The 24328-nt window shown below is 37.0% G+C and overlaps 1 protein-coding gene across 2 annotated transcripts in view; it reads left to right on the top strand.

Moving 5' to 3' along the window:
• The window catches only part of Stxbp4 (syntaxin binding protein 4), a 162224-nt gene extending 143910 nt beyond the window's left edge, over positions 1-18314 (top strand). For both annotated transcript variants that reach the window (XM_046420648.2, XM_046420647.2), the window contains 2 exons: positions 2565-2622; positions 17784-18314. In XM_046420648.2, the coding sequence (XP_046276604.1) occupies positions 2565-2622; positions 17784-17898 (173 nt within the window). In that variant the 3' untranslated portion in view covers positions 17899-18314. The remainder of the gene's footprint in view (positions 1-2564; positions 2623-17783) is intronic.
• The last annotated feature ends 6014 nt before the right edge of the window (positions 18315-24328 follow it).

The raw sequence follows: 24328 nt of genomic DNA, 5'->3' as shown, positions 1-24328 counted from the left end.
ATATATGTGCAAGTATATAAAATTGTGTGAGTATAGAAATACTTCCGTATTTGGGACAATAATTATTATTGCAAAACATTTATACAGTGTTATAATTGCATCCAAATTACTTATTGTGAAGAAATGAAAGCCTTTCTTAATGGAAAATGGAGTTCATCATAATCATATAAGCTTGTGAAAATCAGAAGTGTTCTTTTATATAAAGTAGGCTGTTTGTATTTTCCAGTTTATAATTGAACAGTGATTTTTTTTATTGTAATATCACTGAGAGATTAATTACTATCAGTTTGGTCTCCAAGTCTGTTTTTTACAGATTATGTTAACTGTATGAAAAATAAGAAACCAATTGTCTTAAAGGAAACGATTTGTTTTCTCAAAGCAGAGAAAATAAAGCTCTACATACTGATTAATACATAGGAATATCTTTATGGCAGCAGTCATTGAATAACCATTTTGACTTAAATATTTGTGAATTAGTACATTTACAAGTCTGTTCTGAAATTAGAATTCTTATTTAATAATAGGAAGGAAATGATCAAGGGAGGAACTCTCTTCAACGGCACAGGAGATATGGTATTCTAGTATCAATCTCAATTTTCATAGGATCTTATGAATAAAAGATACTATCTTAAAGTCTAGATTTTTTTTTTTTCCTTTTCATTAAAAAAAAAAAAATCTGTGACTTAAGAAATTAGAACAGCTAGGCATGGTGGTGCACGCCTGTAATCCCAGTGGCTCCAAAGGTTGATGCAGGAGGATTGCAAGTTCAAAGTCAGCCCCAGCATAAGTGAGTTGCTTATGAGACCCTGTCATACAAAATAGGGCTGGGAATGTGGCTCAGTCATCAAGTGCCCCTGAGTGCAATCCCAGATACCCACCCCCACCCAAAAAAAGGAATTAGAACTTGTGCTAATCAAACAAGTCATTTAGCAGACAAAAACCTTAGACACATTAGAATATCTTCCTACTTAACCTTTATAATCAGAAGTCCTGTATTTCTGAGCATTTACTGACATGAAAGGAAGATTCTATGTACTATCATCAGATTCTTCCCTGTAGGCAAGGAGCTTGTCCATGATGAATGAGCTATTAAAAAAAAAAAAAAAAGATTCAGAAAGTGTTAAGACAGAAAATAAATCTGATATTGAACTGGCAGTCTGTCCTGCCTGAGCACATGCTAGAGGACATGCAAATGGAGGATCACCTCAGGGGCTTTTAAGTAGCCAGTCATTTCCTAATGCTGAGCTCTCAGAAGTGCTTATTTTCTACTCAGAATAGGAATATTTATACATGAAGAGGGAATGGAAACTCCAGAGTAGCCTGTGTTAATACTTTCAGTAAGAAGTTATAGAATTTTTGCCCATGGTCTTATTTTATGTAACTTGTATTAAAAGACTGGAAATAAATATAAATAAGGCATTTTTGTTTGTTTTTCTTACTTACAAGTACAATATCCTTAGTGCCCTTCTCAAAGAGTATTTGAGAGTGATGAGTATTTGAGAAGATGATGTAGTAGAGTTTTATTTCATTCGGATAGTTAAATTGCTCACTTTCACTGTGCCTCTTACTGATACTTGGAAGAAAGGAAGTCAAGAATTTGTTGTTCAAACTCAATTACTTTCTGAAAACATAGGCTACCTGAGCAATGGAATCTTTTCTTTAGTGTGTTAATGTATATTATACTCATAAAAGGAGTGGAAACCATTGTCAAATTGCTGATCCAGTAGATTAGTTAAAATCCTTAGCAATATTCAGGGATGGAGTGAAGGGTGGCAGCCATTGTATTCTACAAGGTTACCACCCCAAATTGAAACATAAGAGAATATGGCTGCCTCAACACGGGACTGTCCTCTTGGTATGATGAGGGCAAAAATATACTCACTTTCAGAATATGGCCACATATTGCTTGCTTAGTTCATTCTACATCTCATTTTAGCTAATTATTCTCGCTCCCATTACAGAAATAGAAGCTAAGTTTAGCAAATTGTTTGGCCATTTATGTTTAGTGCACAAAATTTTTAATTAAGTAAGTAAAATGCCACAATTCATTGTAAATCACTTTGCTAAAGTTCCAAACTTAATATGGAATTTTGTCTTGCCCAAAAGTTACTTTCAACCCCCCGCTGATCTGGCATTCATGTATGATTCCCTGTGGAGCTGAGTGAAATAATGTAAAGAGAGCCAATTAAAGAAAGTTTGAGCCAGAGTAGACAAGCTTCAGCCATCTTGTCCATCTTTCTGCCCCCCAGGCACAAACCATCTACTGCAACACAAATTTTTGCTTGAATCTTGCTGACAAAAATGTTCACTACATGTAAATGACAAGTCATAATCCAGTTATTGCAACTAAAGCAGATTGTTAACTGTTCAAGACTTATTTATTGTGTACTAAAGATGCTGAGTATAAAATCTGATCTGAATTGTCTTAATTCCCCCTTTTTAGGAAATTATTTTGTACAAGAAATGTACTCAAATAATTGTCAAGATGGGGGAGGTTTGTGTCCAGGAAATAAAGTTATCTTCATCATCTTATTAAATGTATTTTTGGTTTCCTTTCACTCTAGCCTTACCTTATGGGTGGGAGGAAGCTTACACAGCAGATGGAATCAAGTACTTCATCAAGTAAGTACAAGCCTCTCAACCAAGTAAGCAATTTTCCTCACATCTGGAGAGAACCTGGAAGTTGCAGAATAATCAGCAAAACCAAGAAATCCTCTTGGAGGTTACAAAAATTAGAAACAAGAAATGAAGCCTCACCATTTTCATTTCATGTGATTTAAATGCTAATATCAGATGTCACTTGGGGGGAAAATCCCTAGTAATAATTTCAAGGGAGACATCAAAATGTTGGAACAGAAACATTATTTGAACTTAAATGGTGGCTACCTAAATTTACTTGCTGGGGAGTAGTGTTAATATTTATGAAAAGTTAATATCTAATGAAAAAATCCATTTTATGTGTCTTAAAACTTCTTCACAAAAATACCCATAACAATCAACATTTTTCAGTGCTTTACAATGTACCCAGACCATTCATTCTATAAATATTTCTGTAAATATTTACCAGGCTGTTTCATGCCTTGGAGACACATAGGTAAAATGTACAGACTGGTTCCCAGATGCCTTGGAATTTACATAATAATGAGGACAGATAGACAATATGTAACTTAAGAGATAAATAGGACAGTATATGAACAAACCCAATTCCACTGGATTCAGAACAACTCTTTGAGTTGTGCATATCTTATCATTTTCCTTATTTTAAAGATGAAGAAAATAAGCCTTAAATTGCTGCCAAAAAATTCACAGCTATGACATAACCAAGCCAGAACTAGAGTCAAAGTCTTCTGATCCAAGATCTTTTGTACTGTACTAGACTGTCTGCTAGAGGCCTTAAAAACCTGGACAAAATTACGTTGTCTAGCTGCTGAACCGGTTAGTTTTACTCTGGACAGAGCCGTCTGATATACTTCCCCTATGTTCTGAGTAAATCCTTTCATGTCAGAATTGGTGTTATGAGAGCACAAAAGGGAATCTCAACAGACTCCTGAGAGCCCAAGAAACTCCCTGTTCATTCTTTTGGTAAATTATGCATGGTATACATTTTAAAAGGAAAAGGAAGACATGTCCTTGCTATCCCTTCAGATGTGCAAATACTTTAAGCCCTGTGATGTCACATCTCTCTTAGCCTCAGTTTTCCAATCAATAAAGTAAGGGGAATACTATCAACTTTATAGAGTTGTTGAATCACCTAGCATACAACTGTGAGCACAGCAGATGCACAGTAAGTAGTCATCATCATTTTGCAATATGGAGAATTTTGGGTGGAAAAAAAACCTGAGAAATCAGATCACTATTATAAAGACTGAGAATTCAAAACCTTCATATTTGAAAAAAATTTGAGGAAAAACTAAGGATAAACCTGGCAAAGTGTTTTCATGGTGTGCTTTCCTTGTAGTCTGTAGTGATAAGTAAAGGAAAAGTATGAAGGAGAAGGAATTTTGGAGCAGAGAACCCAGGAATTCCATGTGCATATTACAGTTAGAACCACACTATTCACTTCCAGCTCAGACCTCTTTTGTAAAGAAACTTGCCCTCTGATGTGCTGGATTAATCGTGATTAGTATCCTGTAGGGACATCAGGAAAATAAAACAACACAGTCAAATTTGCATTGAGCCCTAGCTGATGTTCAATTGCCAGACATAGATGTTGGTTTCTATGTGTTGTGTCATTTAATCCTTTTAATGATATCTAAACAGATGTCACTTAACTTACTGATGGTGTGATGAGGGTGGTGAACTATATCTTGCCATGTTGTGCTCTAGAAGATCCCCAAATGAATGTATGATCAAAGGAAGGAAAGCAATCATTCATTATTAACTGGGGTTCTGCTTTCAGAGTCTCTTGAAAAGTGTTAATAAATGAGTCCAGACCCCGTAGGGAACTCCTTTGCCTAAGCTTAGCTGTCTGTCAGTATATCCTAACCCAAAACCAAATATGAGAGCCTAACTAGCGCTGTATGAGAGACAGATACTAAGAACACGATTGCCCATAACAAAGAAAAAGGGGGAGCAAGAGATGGATAGCCAGAGAGTCAGTTTGGCTCCCCACTGGTACCCAGTTGACGTAACTACTGGTCCTTACAGATGGGAACAACAGCCTTGGGCTGAACTACTAATACCAGGGGAAGATAGCACCCAAGGAGAAGACATAAAAAAAGAAGGGTCAGCAAACTCTTCAGCTGCCCTGAGATCTAACTCAATTCTTGTGGAATAAATAGGAAAAGAAGCCACATTACCCAGTCCCGTTTACTCCACTCAGAAAAATACCCCAAAGGATGCATTCTGGAAGCCCATCAGTTCTCTTCCTTAACCTTAATCTTAATCTTGATATATGAGGAAAGCATAAAAAACATGAAATAAATTTGTTTTCCAAAGGGCAATGGTGGGTATCATTATCTCACCATTACAGCTGAAGAAACTGTTAAAGAGGCTAAATTTGTCAAGGTCACGCACAATAAAATTGCAGAGCCAAGGTACAGAACCAGGGTTGTGTGGGTCCAAAGCCACCCCCTACACACATACTCAGGCTGCACCACCTCCCCCTCCTTATTTTAAGGATGTCTGTTAACATGTGACAAGAAAGACATTTTAAACAGATCTTGATGCAGATACAGCTCTATATCCAATTTAAAATAGCAAAATAGAATTTTGATTTTAAAAATAAGTAGTGATCTTCTGGAGATTAGAAAGGTCAAAGAGCAAAAATAAGAAAATCTAATATCGTGGTGCATCTTTCCCCTCCTTATGGAGGAGTAGGGTGCTTGTTGTGAGTTGGGTTTTGTTTTTATCATGAAAATTTTACCTCATTCAAGCACCAAGACTTATCTAAACTGTTCTTGACCAAAGTCTTACTTTGATATGTGCTACATACTTCCCTGCCTTCTTGTACAGAGCCCACTGAACACAATCATTATGAACATTCATCATTATATAGACAGTGAATTCTGCAGGGGACATTGAGCTGTATGTGCTAGAGTAGAGACAAATCTGTCATCTGTCACTGCTCTCCATGTGCCTGTCACTCCCTTCACCCCCATATTTTTTCCCTCTACACAGTCACCCTCTTCTCCAGGAATTTCTTATTTGCAGAAGAGAGTAATCTAATTTGAATTGCTTATAAATAGTCTTTGAGCATGGGCCTGCAGGAATTGTGGTGAGTCAAGTATGCAAGTTCTGATGGGGGTGGATTTAATTACAGGATAGCCATTGGTTTAAGAAAATGAGGAGCATGGGCCTTGGACGCCAAGAACTTGGATGCAAATGCTGGTGTTTCCACAAAATAGCTGAATGACCTTGGGCATGTTTATTTAACATCTGTAGGGTTTTATTCCACATTTATAAAATATAAAGTATATTAGCACTTCCTAGAATTCCTGTCCAGAATGAATGAGCTGATGTACGTAAAGTTTGACATTTGGTGGCAGTTTCTTCATGGCTCTGAGCCACTTTGAGTTAGGTGATATTGCCGAGTAAGTAAAGTCTACACAAGTGAACATCTACCAAGGTCCTTCTTAGAACTATTTAGGTTTTGTTTTGTTTTAATTTTTATCCTTCCACTACCCCCAACCAAAATTTTGAGGCCATACAGCCTGTGTTAGCTACTGAGAGGGGAGGGGTTTATTTGTAGGTGGATGATAGTCTGGAGGCTAAAGAAATAACAATTAACTCACGTTATTGCCTCACTCACCTCTGCTTAAAAAGAATAATGACTGAAATCACCCTCCCAGAACACCCAGAGAGATGATGGTTGGCATACAGATGATCCCTTCCCAGAAATTGGCATCTGTCACTGTCCTTCCAGAGATCGAATCATTAAGTCTGATGAAAGATAAGCCTCCAGCAAGAGAATAACTGTCAGTGCTGTCTCCAGAATGTCCAGGTACATATGGTCCTCACAGAGTATTCCTAGCCATTTACCATTTCCGGGTCCATCCACACATCTATTAATACTTTGTCATCTACTTGAATTCTGATGCCAGAGAAGAGCATTTTATCTGGTTTGGACAGACTTATACAGCATTGTCATTGACAGAGCCAGTGTGTCATAGAACTAACAAATGTATGTGTCTGTGTCTGTGTGTGTGTGTGTGTGTGTGTGCTGACATGCGTGAACACAGGCATGCTCACTTGCCATAAATATATATGTAAATCTATAGACATACTTGCATAAAATATATCAGTATATTCTAGGAACATTTTTTTCTATTTTCTCCTTAGAGAGAAAGTTGCAGCATTCTTAATAACAAAGTATTCATTATCTTGAGGGTGCTGTATTAAAATTATCTCATTACTTGATCATTTTTTCGCTCAACTTCTTATCTTCCCCTTGAAGTTGTATACTAATACAAATTTACGATAATCTTTTCATATGATTCTATATTAAAGTATGTTATGTGATAAATAAAAATATTTTGAGAGTTATCATGTTTATTAGTAAAACTGAGTTTATAATTGCAAATTAGACATAGCTGATACTTGCTTCCATTGTACTCTTAACTTTCCATCAAAAGATTGAATTTACTGTGATCAATGATCATACTTATATTAGTTCCCTATTTCTACATAATAAATTTTTTCCACCCAGTTTCAAAACATCAACAATACAGAATTGACTTCCCTGCATTATTTTGATGCTCTTGCATTCTGTCTTCCTGAGTCTTTCATGAAGTTGTCAAGCTGTTTGCTAGCTGGGCCCCCCAAGAGTGGCTTCCTAGGCTGGCTAGAATACTTATTTCAAGCTCACTTATGAGGCTGTTGGCAGAGGCCTCAACTTCTCATATAAGTCTGTGGGGTCACTCCCAACATAGCAGCTGCCTTCCCTAAGAGCAAGGGATGAGAGATACCTCACAAAAAAAAGCTACAGTGCCTTTCATAACCAATCTCAGAAGTGAGTGATATACCTTCTCATCTGTTGTTCGTCACAAAGACCAACCCTGGTACAGTGTAGTAGGCAACTACACAAGACTGGATTCCAGATGATGTGGTTCTCTGGGAACCATGTTAGAGGATACCTACTAAAATGCCATTTCCTGATATTATGTCAATTAAATTATATGTACATACAATATTTGTAAATAAATAGTATAAGCTTCTAAATATCAGATACTTGCTAATGAATATTCAATTATATTATTGGTGACTTCAAATAGATATAATTATTTGCTTTTAAAAATTACTTGCATGGTCTTGTAATTCTCCTTATATGTCAAGTCTAAAATCGGAGGTTATTGAAATACTGTTTCTCATGTTATAGATTCTGTTCTCTATTACACATCAGTAGAATATAGGAAATCTGTGTTGTTATTTTTTTTAATAAAACTAAAGTTTTGTGTAGAGCTGGGAAGGAAAGTAGATGACAACTCACACCAGCTCTTAGTTGATGATGACTACCTCAAGTGTTGTTTGAGAATTCTAAAGCCATATTTAACCTCACTAACATAGGCCTTGATCAATTAATTAAAGATGTCTGCCGTGGGTGTGGGGAAGTAATGTCTTATAAGACATGTGCCACATCTTTGGAATGTTGATTTTCTACAGCATATTGCTAACATAGAAACTCTGCTTGGATGAACAGTAAAAAGGTAGCTATTAGGTTGGAATAACAAATTATGACAATCACTCCCCAATATCTTATGAGATGTTCAATATTTGAAGCTTTGCTTTTGTAACTCTAATTTTCGATAGGCATAATTTTCTTATTTCCAGTCAGAGTTCATTAACAACCATAAGTATGTATCTGAACTTTGGATAGAATAAGATAGTTAGGTTGTTCCCAAGTAGGAAAGAATGTGGATCTTAACCTATATATGGATAAGATTGACCATTGTCAGCCTACTGTGTTAATTAAAAACTTCGGTTACACCGTGTCATCTCCTTTATAAAATAAAAAATTGAAAACACACAAGGAAGAATTTGAGCTTACAGTTTCTTAGGGCCTAACTTTATTCTGCAAATAGATCCTATCTTTAGTAATTCTAAAGCAATTAGAAATTTGGGGGATTGGAGAGGAAATCTGGGAGAATGGAAATAAAAAGTTACTCCTTTTACCTTTCCCCGAATCCTGGGCAGATTGTTTTAGCTTCACTTTTTGGACATTGTGAAGCTCTCTCCCTCTGAAGACCTCATTGATTTGGCTGCTTTGATTCATTTTCAATAAGTTAAGAAATGTCCACTGACAGACTAATAAGCTCTAAGGCTCATTTAATGAGGCGTCAGGACAATTTCTGTGCAACTGACTTCGGGCTAGGGTAGGCTCCTCGCTGTATTCTGCATAGATAAGAACCTAAGCATACCTTTCTTTTTTTTTCTTCCTTTTTTTAAAATATTTTTAGTTGTAGATGTACACAATACTTTTATTTATTTATTTATTTATTGGTACTAGGGATTGAACTTGGGGGTACTCAAGCACTGAGCCATATCCCCAGCCCAATTTTGTATTTTATTTAGAGACAGGGTCGCAACTGAGTTGCTTAGCACCTTGAGGTTGCTGAGGCTGGTTTTGAACTTGTGATTCTCCCATCTTAGCCTCCCAAACTGCTAGGATTACAGGCGTGTGCCACCACGCCTATTTATTTATTTTTATGTGGTGCTGAGGATTGAACCCAATGCCTGACATGTGCTAGGCAAGCACTCTATCACTGAGTTATAAACCTAGTCCTCCAAGCATGCCATTCTTAATGAGACAATAATGAAGAAACCAACACAGGACTTAAAAGTAGTCAAGGTAGTCCTGATTAACATTTTGCCTACAAACACTACTTTTCTATGAATAAGTTGTAATATACTAAAATCCTCACTAGTTTGCATTTCAAAGTTGTAACCACCTATGTGATAACTTATTTAGAATATCCATTCTGTTGCATACGGTGTGGTATGTGTAGGACTGAATATTTTTCCAGTGAGTAAATACTGTTGGCAGTTTGGAGAAGCAATCAATGGGGGAGAGAAAGGAGGCTTCAGTACCTAGTGGACCTGGGTTCTAATATTTTTGTCACCACTTTCAAGCATGAACTTAGTATTGGTTATTTCAATGTATCCTCCTGAAAACAATAACAATAATTTCTATCTCCCCAGATGGTTTTGAGAATTGAATGAAATTAGGGATCTAAAGCCCCTGGCAAAATACCTGGCTCAAGGTGAGCTCTTAACAGATGTAGTTTCCCCTTCCTTCCCTTGCTTCATTGCTATTTACCAATGAAGGAGTTTTAAATGACAACATTTGCACAGCTGCAAATAGAAACCAGTAGCCAAAACCTACATTTCTACTACTCTCTGGACAGTCAAAAGCCCAGTGATAGGAGCAGAAAGGTTGCATTGATCATGAGCCTGGAACAGCTTGCCCAGGATTTTCTATAAATACCTACAAAGATGTGTAGAAATATGAAATTCTGTAGGAGAAATTGTCATTTAAACGAAAGGCCAGCCAGCTGGCTTGGGTTATTCAGAATGGCAAAGCCACTGAGATGAATAAAACATCCAGATCTAGACATCCAACATCAAGCTCTTTTCCCTACCATTTCAATAATGACAGGTATAAATTGGGCATGAAGCATGATTTCCAGAATTTCATTGGGGTATTAAAAGCAAATCCCCCAGGTTTGCATAGAGTTCTTTGGAAATTTATCACCTTTTTGGAGTTATACTTGGTTTAGCCAGATGTAGACTTCTCTCTGCTTCTAGGACCCTTTATATAGATTTATTAACATATACTTCTTTTTGTCACTTTTCCTCACAAGTTGCTGTGTTAGCTTGCTAGTGCTTCCATAATAAAATAGCCCAGAGTAGATGTCTTAAACAATAAAAATTTATTTTCTCACAGTTCTGGAGGTCTGAAGTCCCAAAATAAGGTGTCAGCAGGGTTGGTTTCTGTTGAAGCCTCTCTTCCTGGACACAGTTCTGTCCTTAACAATTGCTTTTCCTTTAATTTGCTTTCTGTAAGATCTTTGGCACCATGTTCTTCATCCATTGGATTATTTTCATTGTCATATAATCTTTCTTGTAACAAATTTACCAAGTTTTAGGCAAATTGCAAGAATTGATTCAAACCCCAGTGCCTTTTTACTTCATGGAAGTGGCCCTAGGCATTACAAAGAAGCAACTGAGGAGTAAGGGAGTGTGGCAGACAGAAAACAGTGATCTCCAACAATGTCCAATCCTGGTCCCCAGGACTTGTGGATATGTTAAGTTACATGGTAAAGGGGAATTAATTTTGATTATCAGCTAACCTCAAAGCAGAGTGTGTGTCCTGAATTATATGTTATTGGCAAGGGGTAGAGAATGAAGGATAGAGTGAGCTCTTAGGAAGAGCTTTGTGTTTTTAAAACATTTTATATTCTAATGGTTAAAACTAGATTTGTTAGCTTACAAGAGTATTTATTTGCCGTAAATAATTATAACTTAAAGCCTGGGATTCAAGTAAATTTACATATAAATGCCAGAAACTCTAGTTAAAATTGAATTATAATACTGCTTCAATCATTACCTATCACCAAATGTGTGAATAGACCTTAGCAAGCTGCTTGGATGTGAGCGTATTGGCAAGGTGGGCTATTTTCTGATTACTTGGTGACTTTTGAGCTAAATTAAGTGAGTCTCTTTTTCCCCAGGTAATGTTCAATTTCTGTAAACATATCTGTAAACTATGTAAGACAAATTCACTGCATTATCACATCTGAGGATTGTTTTATCTGAACCTCAACTATAAATAAGTTAGTCTCCCATTTTTCAGTCAATGCTGTAACTATAATAATATGTCAGTGGGATGTATATTGTGTCCAGGCATCAAACATTTATTGATTCCACTTTTTGTGAGCCAGACACAAGCTATAAAGATAAGAAAGACACATTCCTGACCTGCAGAAGCTAATAGTCTAGTGGACAAAAATAAACATATTTAGAATTTATTGTCACATGACTCAAAATTTCTGACTGCTGGGGAAGCACAAAGGCCTCTGATTCAGGCTTCACATGTACTTTTTATTCACAGTTATTCAGATAACATTTTTTTATAAATTTCATGACAAGTACTATTAAAAAGATATAGTAGCATTGGACAGATTATCTGTGATCATTGAGTTAATTATTCAATTAATTTCACCTTGCTGAGCTGAAGGGCCCCATTCAGATGGTATCACCTAATCCACTTCAGAGCCTCTTCATGTGTTGTCATGGAAACCAACCCAGATAACAGAGGAGTCTAACATACTGGTTAAATTCTCAGAAGTCAGATCCTGTCTCTAAAACATGACTTGGATGGATATTTCAACTGTCTCAGTATTCCTTTTCTCATAATGGACAGTTAAATCCATGTAGTCGTAAGTCCACACATGGCAGGCACCATTGAAATCAATCAGTATTCAAAGTATGTGAGAGAACTATAGAGGATGATGGTATGTTTTTTAAATCCCATAATTTTTCACTAGAATTAGAGGGTTCAAGCACTCACTCTCAAATGACTGTAGCACTTCACATGATGGTGTCAGTAATACTAACAAAATACCTCAAGACCTCAAAAATTTTCTCTTTAAGAATCTCTCAAACTCACTTTCAGTTTTGTGATATAAATTTTCTCTAATACTTTATATATATATATATATATATAAAATTAACTTTGGTATAAAAATAATATTAGAATCGATATAAAATAAGTTGAAATTGTATGTTTTAAATTTCAGGTTTTAAAGTTTCAAATTTGGTAATTAAGAAAAATATGTTTAGTCAGATGTTTAATAAATTTATTTACTAAATTAAGTGAAAGCCTGTGTTACTCATAATTCTATCTTAAAGAACATTAAAATTAAAGGAGTTTCTATATTTTATGTACTTTTGCACACTAGTGGGAATTTAATCTGAAAATAATGTGGTCTTGCAAAGTGGTTTCTAATTAAATTTAGTGTGTATTAGTCTATATTCTGACAGTCTTTTGATTGTTGACATAAAGTAGCAAGAAAATTATTTATTGCCGGTTTTCTGTATTTTAAAACTATAAAAGTAGTACATATATTCCCTGGCAAACTCAGTCATGGCTTCCTCTTGAAATACTCCCTTGGGCTTGGCAGTGATTCACATAACACTAACTGCAGTAGCACATCTCCTTTCAGTAGCTTAATACCCACAGATCAGTGCAGCATTCCTGTTTAATGGGTGTGGCTATTTCTTCTGGATGGTAAATTTGATGTCCAGACTGCTTCATTTCTCTTGGTTCCGCCCATCCTCTGCAGCCTCAGAGTCCTTTACATGTAGTTAATGAGTGAGGATTGAAGAGTGTAGAAGGCACTCCATCTTCTTAAAGACCTCAGACTCATAAAAGAGAAACAGTTCTGTCCCCTTCCATTGGCAGGAACTAATCCCATGCTCAATATAAAGATAGGGTGGGCTAGGAAATTAATCTTTGCCTGAATGTCTGCCTCCTAGCAGCAATGCCACAGTCTGGGATGGAGAACATACTTTTTTTTTTGGACACTGTCAAAGGATATATGTTAAAGTATAAATACACCCACAAGCCTATATCATGATTAGTATCTTATAGTCCAGGATATAGGTATCTAGGTATCGATATCAGTAGGACATATTTTTTACTTTATTCTGTTTGTTTTTTGTCCTATCATGATCAAAAACAGGATTAATTTTTCAGAATTACCTAGGGCTGCAATCTGTGATTTATACAGCTGTTTCTTTCTTTGAAAAATTAATTATATCAGTTTTGGAGTTGGGATGTTACCTCTATGTAATGATTGACAACAATCCAAGTCATATATAGTATCTGAAGAATATAATTAATATTCTTTATGTTTTTCATCAGGAATTTTTATCTTTTACAAGTCTAGTGATAGCAATTACTTCAATATTATATGTAAGTAAAATATTACTATAGCTTTAGATTATTATAATTTAATATCTCAGACTAAGTTTTTTTAATTAATTGGAATTTCAAGATTTCCAAAATGTATTTTTATAGAAAGGACCATAAATATATAATAAAAATAAAATTTGTCCTGTAAAGATTTGAATGAGATCCTGCTAACGTTTGATCAGAGCCCTACTGACTTTCCAGATCACTCAGTACAAACTGCTCAAAGTGTTCTGTGATATTTACAAAGTTCATTAATGAAAAATATTCATTTTAGAGATACAGTTCTAAAATTATGTAAGAGGGAATTCTTGTATTAGTGGGAACAAAATGCCTGTAATCTTCTCTTTCATATTTTGGGATGGATTCCTCATATTGCTGATCTGTGGTTATTCTCATAACCAATGCCTGTGGCCAGATTATATGATACCTTACTATGGTTTGGTGAGTTTTTAGTACTTTTATTGACGTGGTTCACCTTATATTCTTGTGCTCTAATTTGTTAATTTAAAAAATGGAAATTCTGTTTTAAGTGTAGATCTTTTATATACTTCACTACTTGGAATCTGTAGCCAGGAATAAATTTTTCCAATGATTCAAAGTGACTACTGCCTGAAACAAATCATATGAACATGTATTTACTTTGTTGTCTGGTTCATATGAATATTATACCCATAAAGTTATCCCCCTAAAAAATGACATTGGAAGTTAATTACTTTTGGCTCTGATCCTGCAGCTTGATCTTAGGCATGATAAAATATTGGCAAGTCTTATTAAACTCAGTGATTTATAAATAGGGCCATCTACATTGGAAAGTTACAGAAGAACCTCTCCTTTCATCATCATAGACAGTTATAAGAATGAATTTCTACAAAACTGTTACACTTTTTGTCTTTAAGCCCACTTTCTGCTTAGCAGGCTGTCCTAAATTTTTATTTTGAAAGAAAGCATTTGCTTTCTTTTTTGAAAGAAAGCATTTTGCTCCTCTAGCTACGAGGTAAGAAACATAAGGAGGGTAATTATAATGGGATTTAAATAATTCGCTTACATTTCTTTGCCAATGAAATAAAGCATGTTCTTTTAGGTTTTTTATAAGCTCTAAAATATGTCCTTCAATTTACTAATATTATTTTTAAAAACACACAATACCATCATTTTCCCGGATCGAATATTATTGTTTCCCAACAACAGATTTGGCAACTATTCAAAGGCAGGGAATAATATGCTTTTCGGATTTTCAAATATGTCTGAACTGCTGTTGATTGCTCTCCAAATCAGGTCAGATGCACTGTCTCTGCAGGAGCATTTGCCAGAGGTACTGTATGTTCAAATGGACGGTTTTTATGTTTTGTAGTCAGCTTCATTTATTTTCTGGACCTCTAAATTTTTCCTTCTAAATAGCAGCATCTCCCTTTATTCACCATCGGGTCTTTATTAATTAAACAGAATCAACAGGACTGGTTTATTCTCTCTTTTCAGCTGAGTTACCAAGTGCACAAATCAGAGAGGAAATATTTCTAATACTAGAATGTTCTCAAAGCCAGTAAATCTGGGATTATCTCATCACACCGATTATGTCAAAGCTCTTTAGCCACAGTGCTCACAAAGACCTAAAATTGAATGGTATACTCAAAACTGGCCCCATTCCAGCATCATAGGCAAAATTCCAAGTTTTTCTTACAATAATCAGAAAGCCCTAATTATCAATAGACTGTGATCATTCATTGAATATGTGCTCTTTGCCAGGACCTTCACATGCATTACCTGAGTTTCAGAAACTCTGACCCCTTGCTTCTGGATGCATTTACCCAAGATTCTGCTGTGGAAATATATTCTCAAAGCACAGAAAACATCACCCTGTTGTTTCAGTGTTATTGTTTCCTAGTGAGTCATTGAAGTAGCTACATGTTTGACACTTAGGTGTGCTTGTGTGTTTTTAAGCAAGTCCAGAAAAGTATGCTGTGAATGTAAGACTGATAAAATTTGAATTTCATGGAATTACCTTTCTATTTGGAGCAAGATCAGATGTTGATTTGCTGATTTAAAAAAATCACTTCAGTTTTTTTTAAACATCTTACTTTTGATTATTTTAATCACCAATCTAATGGACTCTGTATTTGTGCAGTTATAATATTTCAAGTATAAGAATATTGTGTGAAATAGTCAAATTGCAAAACATGAACCTAAATTTTTCCCTTAGGTGGTTGCTCCTGGTTTCCTTTCTTCCCATCCTCCCCAATTAGGGAACATTATAGGGGAGGGAAATTTTAAAGATAACTTAAATTGCAGTCTCTCCCTTGGACCAACATATTGTAAGTGTGCTGATAAACATGACACTCATGGATACCGAGACTGTGAAATAAGCAGAGAATTCTCCTCCAGCTTCTTCGCTTCAAACACACACTTTTGACAGGATGTTGTGTCCTCGTTTCACCTTGCAGTGCCATTCCACCCTTCTTATGCTGCTCTCGTTAGTATTTCTTTAAAACCACTTTCAATTTAGGCAGCTTCCCAGCTTTATAAAGGCCTTGAAATGAAATTAACCTGTACCGAATCAGATGCTTTTGTAAATTTAGCCATCATCAAGAAAAATTCCTTTAAACCACTTTAAAGAGTGAATAGTAATATGGATTATTGTGAAGAGAATAATGATTCTTTGTACCACTTAACCATGCTTCAAGGTTTTGAAACTATGAAGATATCTGGGCCTTGTCACATTCACCTTGGTTCTTAAATGGCATGAGCTCCTTTAACCCCATTGTGAGATTATCAGCAATCTTCTTCCACAGAAAGCTACATCTATAATATTTAAACAGAGAAGCTGAATAATTTGTTCAGAGTGATTCGAACAAAAGTTAGAGGATAGGATTGAAAACAAACCAAGTCAGAAATGACAGTCCCATATTTGTATCAGTCCCATATTTTCAGTAACTGGCATCAATAGCCAATAAAATGGGTTCATTTTTGTGATACTTCCTGAACACTAGCCCTATGTGTAAGTAGCAGGAGCATGCTAGTTTAAGTAATGTTGCATATTCAAAGATTCATGGGACAAATTAGCATATTAAAGGTGCTGGGAAGTCCTATACTTAAGAACCCCATTTGCCTATATTTAACCTGTAGGATTTGACATCATACAAGTCTTTCTTCATACAGCATTTATTAAAAACTCTTGGAACATACTTTGGAAAATGTTGTTGTATGACCTAGGCCATACATTCGGATCCACAGTCTATTAGATCTTCATGGGCACTGGCCTTCAGGCACACTTAATCTAAGACGTGATGCTGCTTCTGAGGTTGGTGTGGGAGGATAGGCTGGGGAAACTGATCTAGGGTGGATGCAGGCAGTGTGGCAAATCAGAGCTAGAGACAGTTCCCAAAAAGAAGAAACAAATTTCCATCCTAAATTCAGAAGCTGTCTGTCAAACTCTCAGGAGGTAGGCAAACAGTGGATTTAGGAGATTCATCTAGCTGAAGGCTTAGAGTAAGAGATGAGTCCTGAGAAACACCATCCCATCCAGCAAGTAGGACCAAGGTTGTGTGATGTTTTACTACTCCCTGCACATGCCCACTATCTTTTGTACCTCCTTCCTCAAATTTGTGTTCTTTTCCTAAATTTGTCTTTCAGGATGCTAATCCTTTGTTCTGAGAACATGTCAGGCACCATAAATTCCAAGATAAAAAATAGTTCCTACCCTCGAAGAGCTTCAAATGTTGTAAAAAAGCCTACAAACAAATAGGCATTAAAAATACAGTATAATAAGAGACAAGACTGTGCATAGATTGGAGGAATCTTAAGGGAGATTTTGGTTCTTTAGAATGAGGATAAGTTAACTCCTTAGGGAAGAGGATTGTGGCAGAGAAGGAAATGTTATTGCGGAGTATAAAAAACAAGATGTTTCATACTATAGAATGTGTATTTGTTCCAGAAGCCATTAATTGGATTTGTCATAGATCTCTATGCTGGAGTAGGCGATGAATTAGGAAACAATTAGAACAGAGGCAGTCACTATTTTAGTGACCCAGACTACTGCATTGGGAAAGGAGAGGGGGAACAGATTGCTGAGATATTACAGCTAGACAATCATAGGACTTGCTAACTGATATTATCCAGTAAGGAAAAAAGAGAAATCAAAGATGATACATTAACCTGCATTCCTTGTTACCAGTGAGGAAAGAAGGAGATGGATTTTCTTCAAACCTTAAAACATGCCTAAGATTTATTCATACCGGTTGGGTTCAGTTCTAACTGCTTTCTATCACCAGGGACTGCAGAAGGGTGGCTGCAGTGGAAACAAGATCAGTACTTGTGTGGCTGGGTAGAAAGATCATCGTTCAGATCCTAATTTGTATTCCTTGTTCTTCTCAAGTCACGTAACACAGACTACATCCTGGATTCACCCCGTGAGGAGTATCTTGAACCTGTCTTGCTCAGAGGAGAATGAAGAGGATTGCTCTAGAGATCTCACCGACCAGAAGAGTTGATGGTTTTCTGTAGGAAGCGGAGCTCCACAGTCTTCCGGCATCTCAGTCTGTGAGCGTGACTTGAGCAGAGACCTGTGACACCCAACTCTGAGACACAGCCATCTGAAATAGGAGCAAAGCAGGCACTACTTGATGGAGTAGGAAATGGAGACTAGACTTAGGGTATTTTTGTAAAAATGTTTTAATATACTGTACACATTTAAAAGTTGCTACTCAGTAGTTCCTTAAGAATGATTCAGTTATATCTTTTGAAATGATATATAATTAAATTTTATATGTATACTTTTGTCTTATATATTTACATCTTTATAATTTTATATGTAGTTCATTATTTGGCATCATATCCAATGGTCTTTATAATTAAGATCTATTTAAAATTTATGTGAACAGAGTAAAATACTTCATTTATTTGATAATTCACCGATCTTTTTTTTTTTATGTTCATATCTTAGAAAGAGATCTTAGCAAGCTTTTGGGGATTTTTAAAGGCTCATATTTAAACATCTATCTCCTGGGCTACCAAATACAACTTACATCTTTAGGGGACTTTTTAATTTACAAAATGACTTTCAGACTTTGTCTCTTCTCTACCCTCCATCCTCACCTCCATCTCCACCTTTACTGGTTATTGAACCCAAGGCTTTGCATATGCTAGGCAAGCACTCTATCACTGAGCTACATACCCAGCCCAAACTCATCGTATTTAAACCACATGATATGCTTATTAGGCTGATCTGGTATTTTTATCCCCATTTTGAAAAGAAACTGCTTAGGGAAATAGTGGTTCAGAGAAATGAAACTCCCTGTCCCAGGACTGAAACTCACACCTAAGTGCATACTCAGTCTTCCCCTCACCCCACCCTGTACCCTGCGGTCCCTGCAGAGGGAGGTCATGGCCCAACACGCAGGGCACTGCACTGTAGTTCTGTTGATGCAGCTGGCTCTGCAGCTGTACATTCCAGAGACTCAGAAGGCACCTCTCAGTCAAACATGCCTCTCCCTCTGTAAACCCTTACTCCTTCCACCCACTCACTCACCAGGTAAGGGTACCGCTTTGTGGTGTTGTTTCAATAGGCTTCTTTTAGCAGCTCATATTTTTCTTAAGTAATTGGTGGGGTTCATATCAGTGACTTACTCTGCGCTTAAGGTGCCCTTGCCAGAGGGAACATTTGGGGGCAGGTGATGAGATATTACTGTTCTGCTTGGAACAAGATAGAGGCCAGGAACCCACTGCTACCACACAGACCTAGAGCTCCTGAGAACACCGTGTAAGAACTATCACTTGTAACCACTTTGTAGATGAGTAAATTGAGATGCTAAGAGTTCATACAGTTCATGTCTAGGTCAAGGCTAGCTAGACCCGATCCTAAGTCTCCTAGTCTGCTGCATTTCATCTGGTTGGTAAGATACAGATGGCGAGTACATATAGACATTGCTCACCCATGCCTTCCCGGTATGTTGAGGATTTATGGTTTATGTCTTCAGGAATGGTGTCAAGTCAGATCCAGCCTGAGAGGCAGTCATCACCCATCAGAAAGGTGGTAGAGTGACGGAGAAGACTGGTGCTCCCCTGATAGCTGTTTGGGTATAAGGAAGCTTTAGAGAGGACAGTTTTGAGAAAAGCTGAAGAAGAAGGTATTTCTTTGTGTGTCTCCCTCCCTAGGCCAGTGGACTCTCATACACTTGGGAGTTACTTTCATAGGTTAGTAGCTCTAATTGTGAAAGGAAGACTTTTTTTGTTTTCAAATTAATTGTATGAAATTCCCTCCCCAACCTTGATTTTAGTGAGGAAAACAGGAGATGCCTGGGTCGCCAAGACCAAGGGTCTCAGGCACACAATCCACTGACACATCATCTCTTCGCTACTGCTTTTGCCACTATCCTCTCTGTTTCTATCAAATATCCAATAGAAAAAGCCTATAAAAATCATAATGGTATTATTGAGCGTTTTACACTGTACGTTGCAAAGAACTATTTGCACGTATTTCACTATCTTCTGAAAAATGCTCCGTAAGGCATAAATCATAACTATCCCCATTTTGAAAAGAAACTGCTTAGGTTTAGAGAAAGGTGTTGTCTTTGCCCAAGAGTCACACAGCACCTACATGTAGAAACTGGAGTTCAGAGCAAGTCTCTTATGCCAGGGCCCATTCTTTAAACCAGTAAGGAGAGCTCCTTAGACTTGGTCAGTTTTGTAAAGCAGCTGATTCCAATTCAGTGCCATAAAGAACTTGCTGGTAGTTAGAGAACTTGCTGGTAGGAGAGAATAGAAGCACCGTCCCAGGTTTCAGTCCATGTGAGCTCCTTGTGGGTGTTGCTAAATTAGCTGAACCTGTTGAGCCATCTCTAACATTCCCTCCTCTTTGTGTTTCTGTGTCTTCTGATCCAATAGGTAAGTGTCTTAAGAGACAGATACTCAAAAAATCTTATGATGAGGACTCAGTAAGATTCCTCTTCCAAGGGCTGGAGATGCAGCTCAGCGGCAGTGTTTGCCCAGCATGAAGGAGGTTCTGGGTTCCACCCCCAACACTCCCCACAAGAAAGAATTATTTTCCAATGCAAATGGAATCCCCAAACTATTTTATGTGGGTCTATGTTTTGTAGGGATAAATTAACCCTATCATTGTGTTTTTCAAACTCTTCTCCAATGACTCGCTGACTAAATATAGCATTAGAAGGTATGAATACTATTGTCCCTACATACCCCTGTCCCAGAGTGACCAGGGTTAAATGTCCTTGCTCACATATTCCCTCAAAATATTCACTGAACACTAACAATGCAGGTAGCACTCGAGGCACTGTGGCAAAGTAGGAACATTTAGCCATTTCCTGGGTTTGGCTAACTGTTCATCAAAACAACAGACTTCTTAGGTATCCAGATATAAAGTTACTTTTTAATTTTTAAAATTCAAAAAAATCTATTTTCATTTTTTAAAAAATCATATTGTAGAAATGAGTAAATTACATAAATAGCCCACCTCATTTCCAGAGGTTTCATCACCAATGCATGGGTGAATAGTTTCACTCCACCTAGAGCCTTCTGCTAAGCAGCCTTTTGCTAAGCATATTGTGGCCATCTTGTCACGTCCATGCATAGATCAATATTATATTTCAAAGGTGTGCATAAACTGTCATTACCCAGGTAGCCCATAATTTGTGTAGTCAGCAGTCTATCAGTGAACACTTAAGCTGTTTTAAGTTCTCATCTACAACTAACCATGTTCCAGTTAATATCATATATTCATTAAATCTTTTTCCTTATATGTCCCTATACTGTAGTGCCAATATGTCCACAATTTGAATACACTCATAAAAGTAAATCACTACAGAATGGCCAGAGCTAAGTCTAAAATATGTTCACTTTAATTTTGGTAGGTAGTCATAAGTTCTTCATAAAAATAGAATCAATGTAAACTAACACCAATAGTATATAAGAGATTTTTTTCTATATATGATAGGACTTTTTTTTTTTTTAGTTCAAAGATTATAATAGGGCTGGGAATGTTGCTAGTGGTAGAGGGTCTGCCTGACATGCGTGAGGCCCTGGGTTTGAGTCCCAGCACCACACCAAGAAAAAAAAAAAAGATTAATAATAGCTTTTTTGAGGGGGGGGGAGTTCTTTAAAGAATAACCTTTCAATCATTATCCAAGAGCCTGAATCTTTTAATCATTAGGTTTTAGATTTCCCATAGTAACAGAAACTGACTCACTCTATAGGAGAATCTAGCAAGTGACTAATTCAGTGTATTTCAAATGTTTCTCTCATCTTTTTCTACTTTACATCTAATTGTGGTGGGGACTAACTCTTAAATAAGCTAATTTGGATGGGAGCTGTTGGGAGAGTGCAAAGCACAATTCAGATGCACCTACAAGTTCTATGGACCTCAGTTTCCCATTGTAAAATGGAGTTGCACTTGCTTAGCTCAAGACAACTCAACTCAGCAAACAATTCCTACATCTATTAAATGCCAGACAAAATGTGCAGTAGTTTTTTGTTTGCATGTTTGTTTAACCATCTGAAAGCGACTTATTGGGACTTATTCTGCAGAATGATGGGAAGCACAACAGGGACTGTCCCAAAATGCCACATTTTTATATTACCATGATGGATGCTACTGATGCCCAAATCAAGGAGCTCAAAGTCTAAAATTATTCTTCTTTCTTTTTTCTCAAAAGGCTTTTATTTGTCCCCTTAAGGAGTTAAGAAGTGAGGGGTCTATTTATCAAGAATCCCTTAAATTTCAAAATAATGTTAATATCCCTTTACTAGGAAAAAATAGGAGCATGCTGTATGAAAAGCCTCTCCGATAATAAATGCAAAGCAGCTGTCAAAATACGGAGTCAAATGACACTCTCCTAGTGTTTGCACAATTAGAAAATATTATCCTTTTTCTAGGGAGAAATGGAACATTTTTATTTTCTCTGCTAAGCAAAATCAATTTTCTTTTTTCCTTTGTTTTTTTTTTGGGGGGGGGGCGGATACTGGGGATTGAACTCAGAGGTGTTGTACCACTGAGCCACATCCCCAGCCCTATTTTGTATTTTATTTAGAGACAGGGTCTCACTGAGTTGCTCAGCACCTCGCCCTTGCTGAGGCTGGCGATCCTCCTGCCTCAGGCTCCCAAGTCACTGGGATTACAGAAGTGTGCTACTGCGCCCAGATGAAACCAACTTTTTGAAGGGTCAACTTGACATTTTTATGATATATATACAGAAAGAACTGAACCAACATTAAAACAACTTCCACGTATAACTTTTAAGAAGATGAAAAGAACTTGAAACAGAATATGCCAGTGGAATTTAACTTTAGAAATGAAACACCCAAGGTGTTTTAACCACAGATATTCTCACGTGATATCACTGTGTCCACATTGGTGATCTTACAAATATTAAACACTATTCTGAATTTGCTTTCTTCATAGGATTTTTTTATATTTAAACTAATAGTATTTCTGTTCATTTTTTAAGTTCGACTCTTACTCTTGGGCATGGTTTGTGCTGTCATATCAGTAGATCAGCCCACGTCACCACCCCTGTTCTCATTCCCCGGTCACCGAGTATTCTCTATCACTTCACCATGTGTATTATTCCTTTCACATTATTTGTCTATTTGTCATGATCTTATTTTGTTCATTGCCTTCCTCTATAATAGAACTTATAATGGAAGTTTTCCCAGAAAAACAGGAATTTTTATTTTGTTCAACACTGTGTCTTAAGGATCTAGCACAGTGCCTATCATACTAGGTGTTCAAGAAGTGTTTGCCAAGTGGAATATGTAATGTGCTGCCATAACTAAGACTGATTTTCCAGCTTAGCGCTCATCCTTTCATATTCATTTATTCACCTAAAATACTTAAAAAGCCAGACATTTTGTTAAGTACTGGGGATACAATGCAAGACAGGGGGTGATTGTAACCCTCATATAATTTACATTCTATGCAAAGGACATACAACTGAAATTAACCAAAGCTTTTCCATCTATTTTCTTTCTTCCATGTCTTTATTTCGTATTTAAACTACTAGGCCCATGTAATATTCCCTGCCTCAAGAAAGGGTGTGATGACAGAAAACAGAGAAAAGCAGGTTCTTCTGAGTTCTAAAAATCCTTAGGGAGTTCTGAGATATCTTAGGGAAGGATTTGTGGTATAGATCAAAGATTTGAAAGCCCTATGATGAGGAAGCCAGCCTTTCCTACTTCTGTCTGGGAAATAATTCCCCTGACTCTGGAAATAAGAGAAAGAACAATATAGTTGGAGCCCAGAGAAAGGGTCCTGGGCCCCATCTTCTAGGCAAAGTTTCTGGAAGCAGCAAAGCCCCAATTAGGTTTTGTTTTGTTTTGGTACAGGGGACTGAATTCAGGGGCAGTAAACCACTGAGCCACATCCCCAGCCTTATTTTGTATTTTATTTAGAGACAGGGTCTCATTGAGTTGCTTAGTGCCTCGCTTTTGCTGAGGCTGGTTATGAACTTGCCATCCTCCTGTCTCAGGCCTGTAATTCCGAACCGCTGGGATTACAGGCTTCCACCACCGCACCGGGCTCCCAGTTAGTTTTGAGAGCAGAAGAAAGCCATTGAAAGAAAGCTCATGGTCCCCTTGGAAAGATTGCATGGTGTGTGTACACACAATCAGACTTAGACAACTTCAGTGAGTTTCCTCCAGGAGTAGATTGACTTCCATGAACCCAAAGGATCACAGGAGGAGCAGGAAGACTCCCTAGATCTGAATGAGAATTTTTTTTTTCCATTTAATCCACAGGGCCTCTCAGTGGAAACCAGATGAGACAATTACATCAGACATCCAAGCCCCTAGTCCCTTGACACTAGATAAGCCCTTGCTCTGTTTCGAATGTTTGTGTACCTTCAAAATTCATGTGTTGAAATATAACCCTCAAAGTTATGGTATGAAGAGGTAGGGCCTTTCAGAAGTAAT

Source organism: Marmota monax, unplaced genomic scaffold (assembly GCF_021218885.2).
Source record: "Marmota monax isolate L192 unplaced genomic scaffold, Marmota_monax_Labrador192_F-V1.1 WCK01_AAM20220418_F8-fsc00064, whole genome shotgun sequence".
Lineage (NCBI taxonomy): Eukaryota > Metazoa > Chordata > Mammalia > Rodentia > Sciuridae > Marmota > Marmota monax.
The sequence above is the reverse complement of the archived record's forward strand: the minus strand, read 5'-3'. Positions and strand labels throughout refer to the sequence as shown.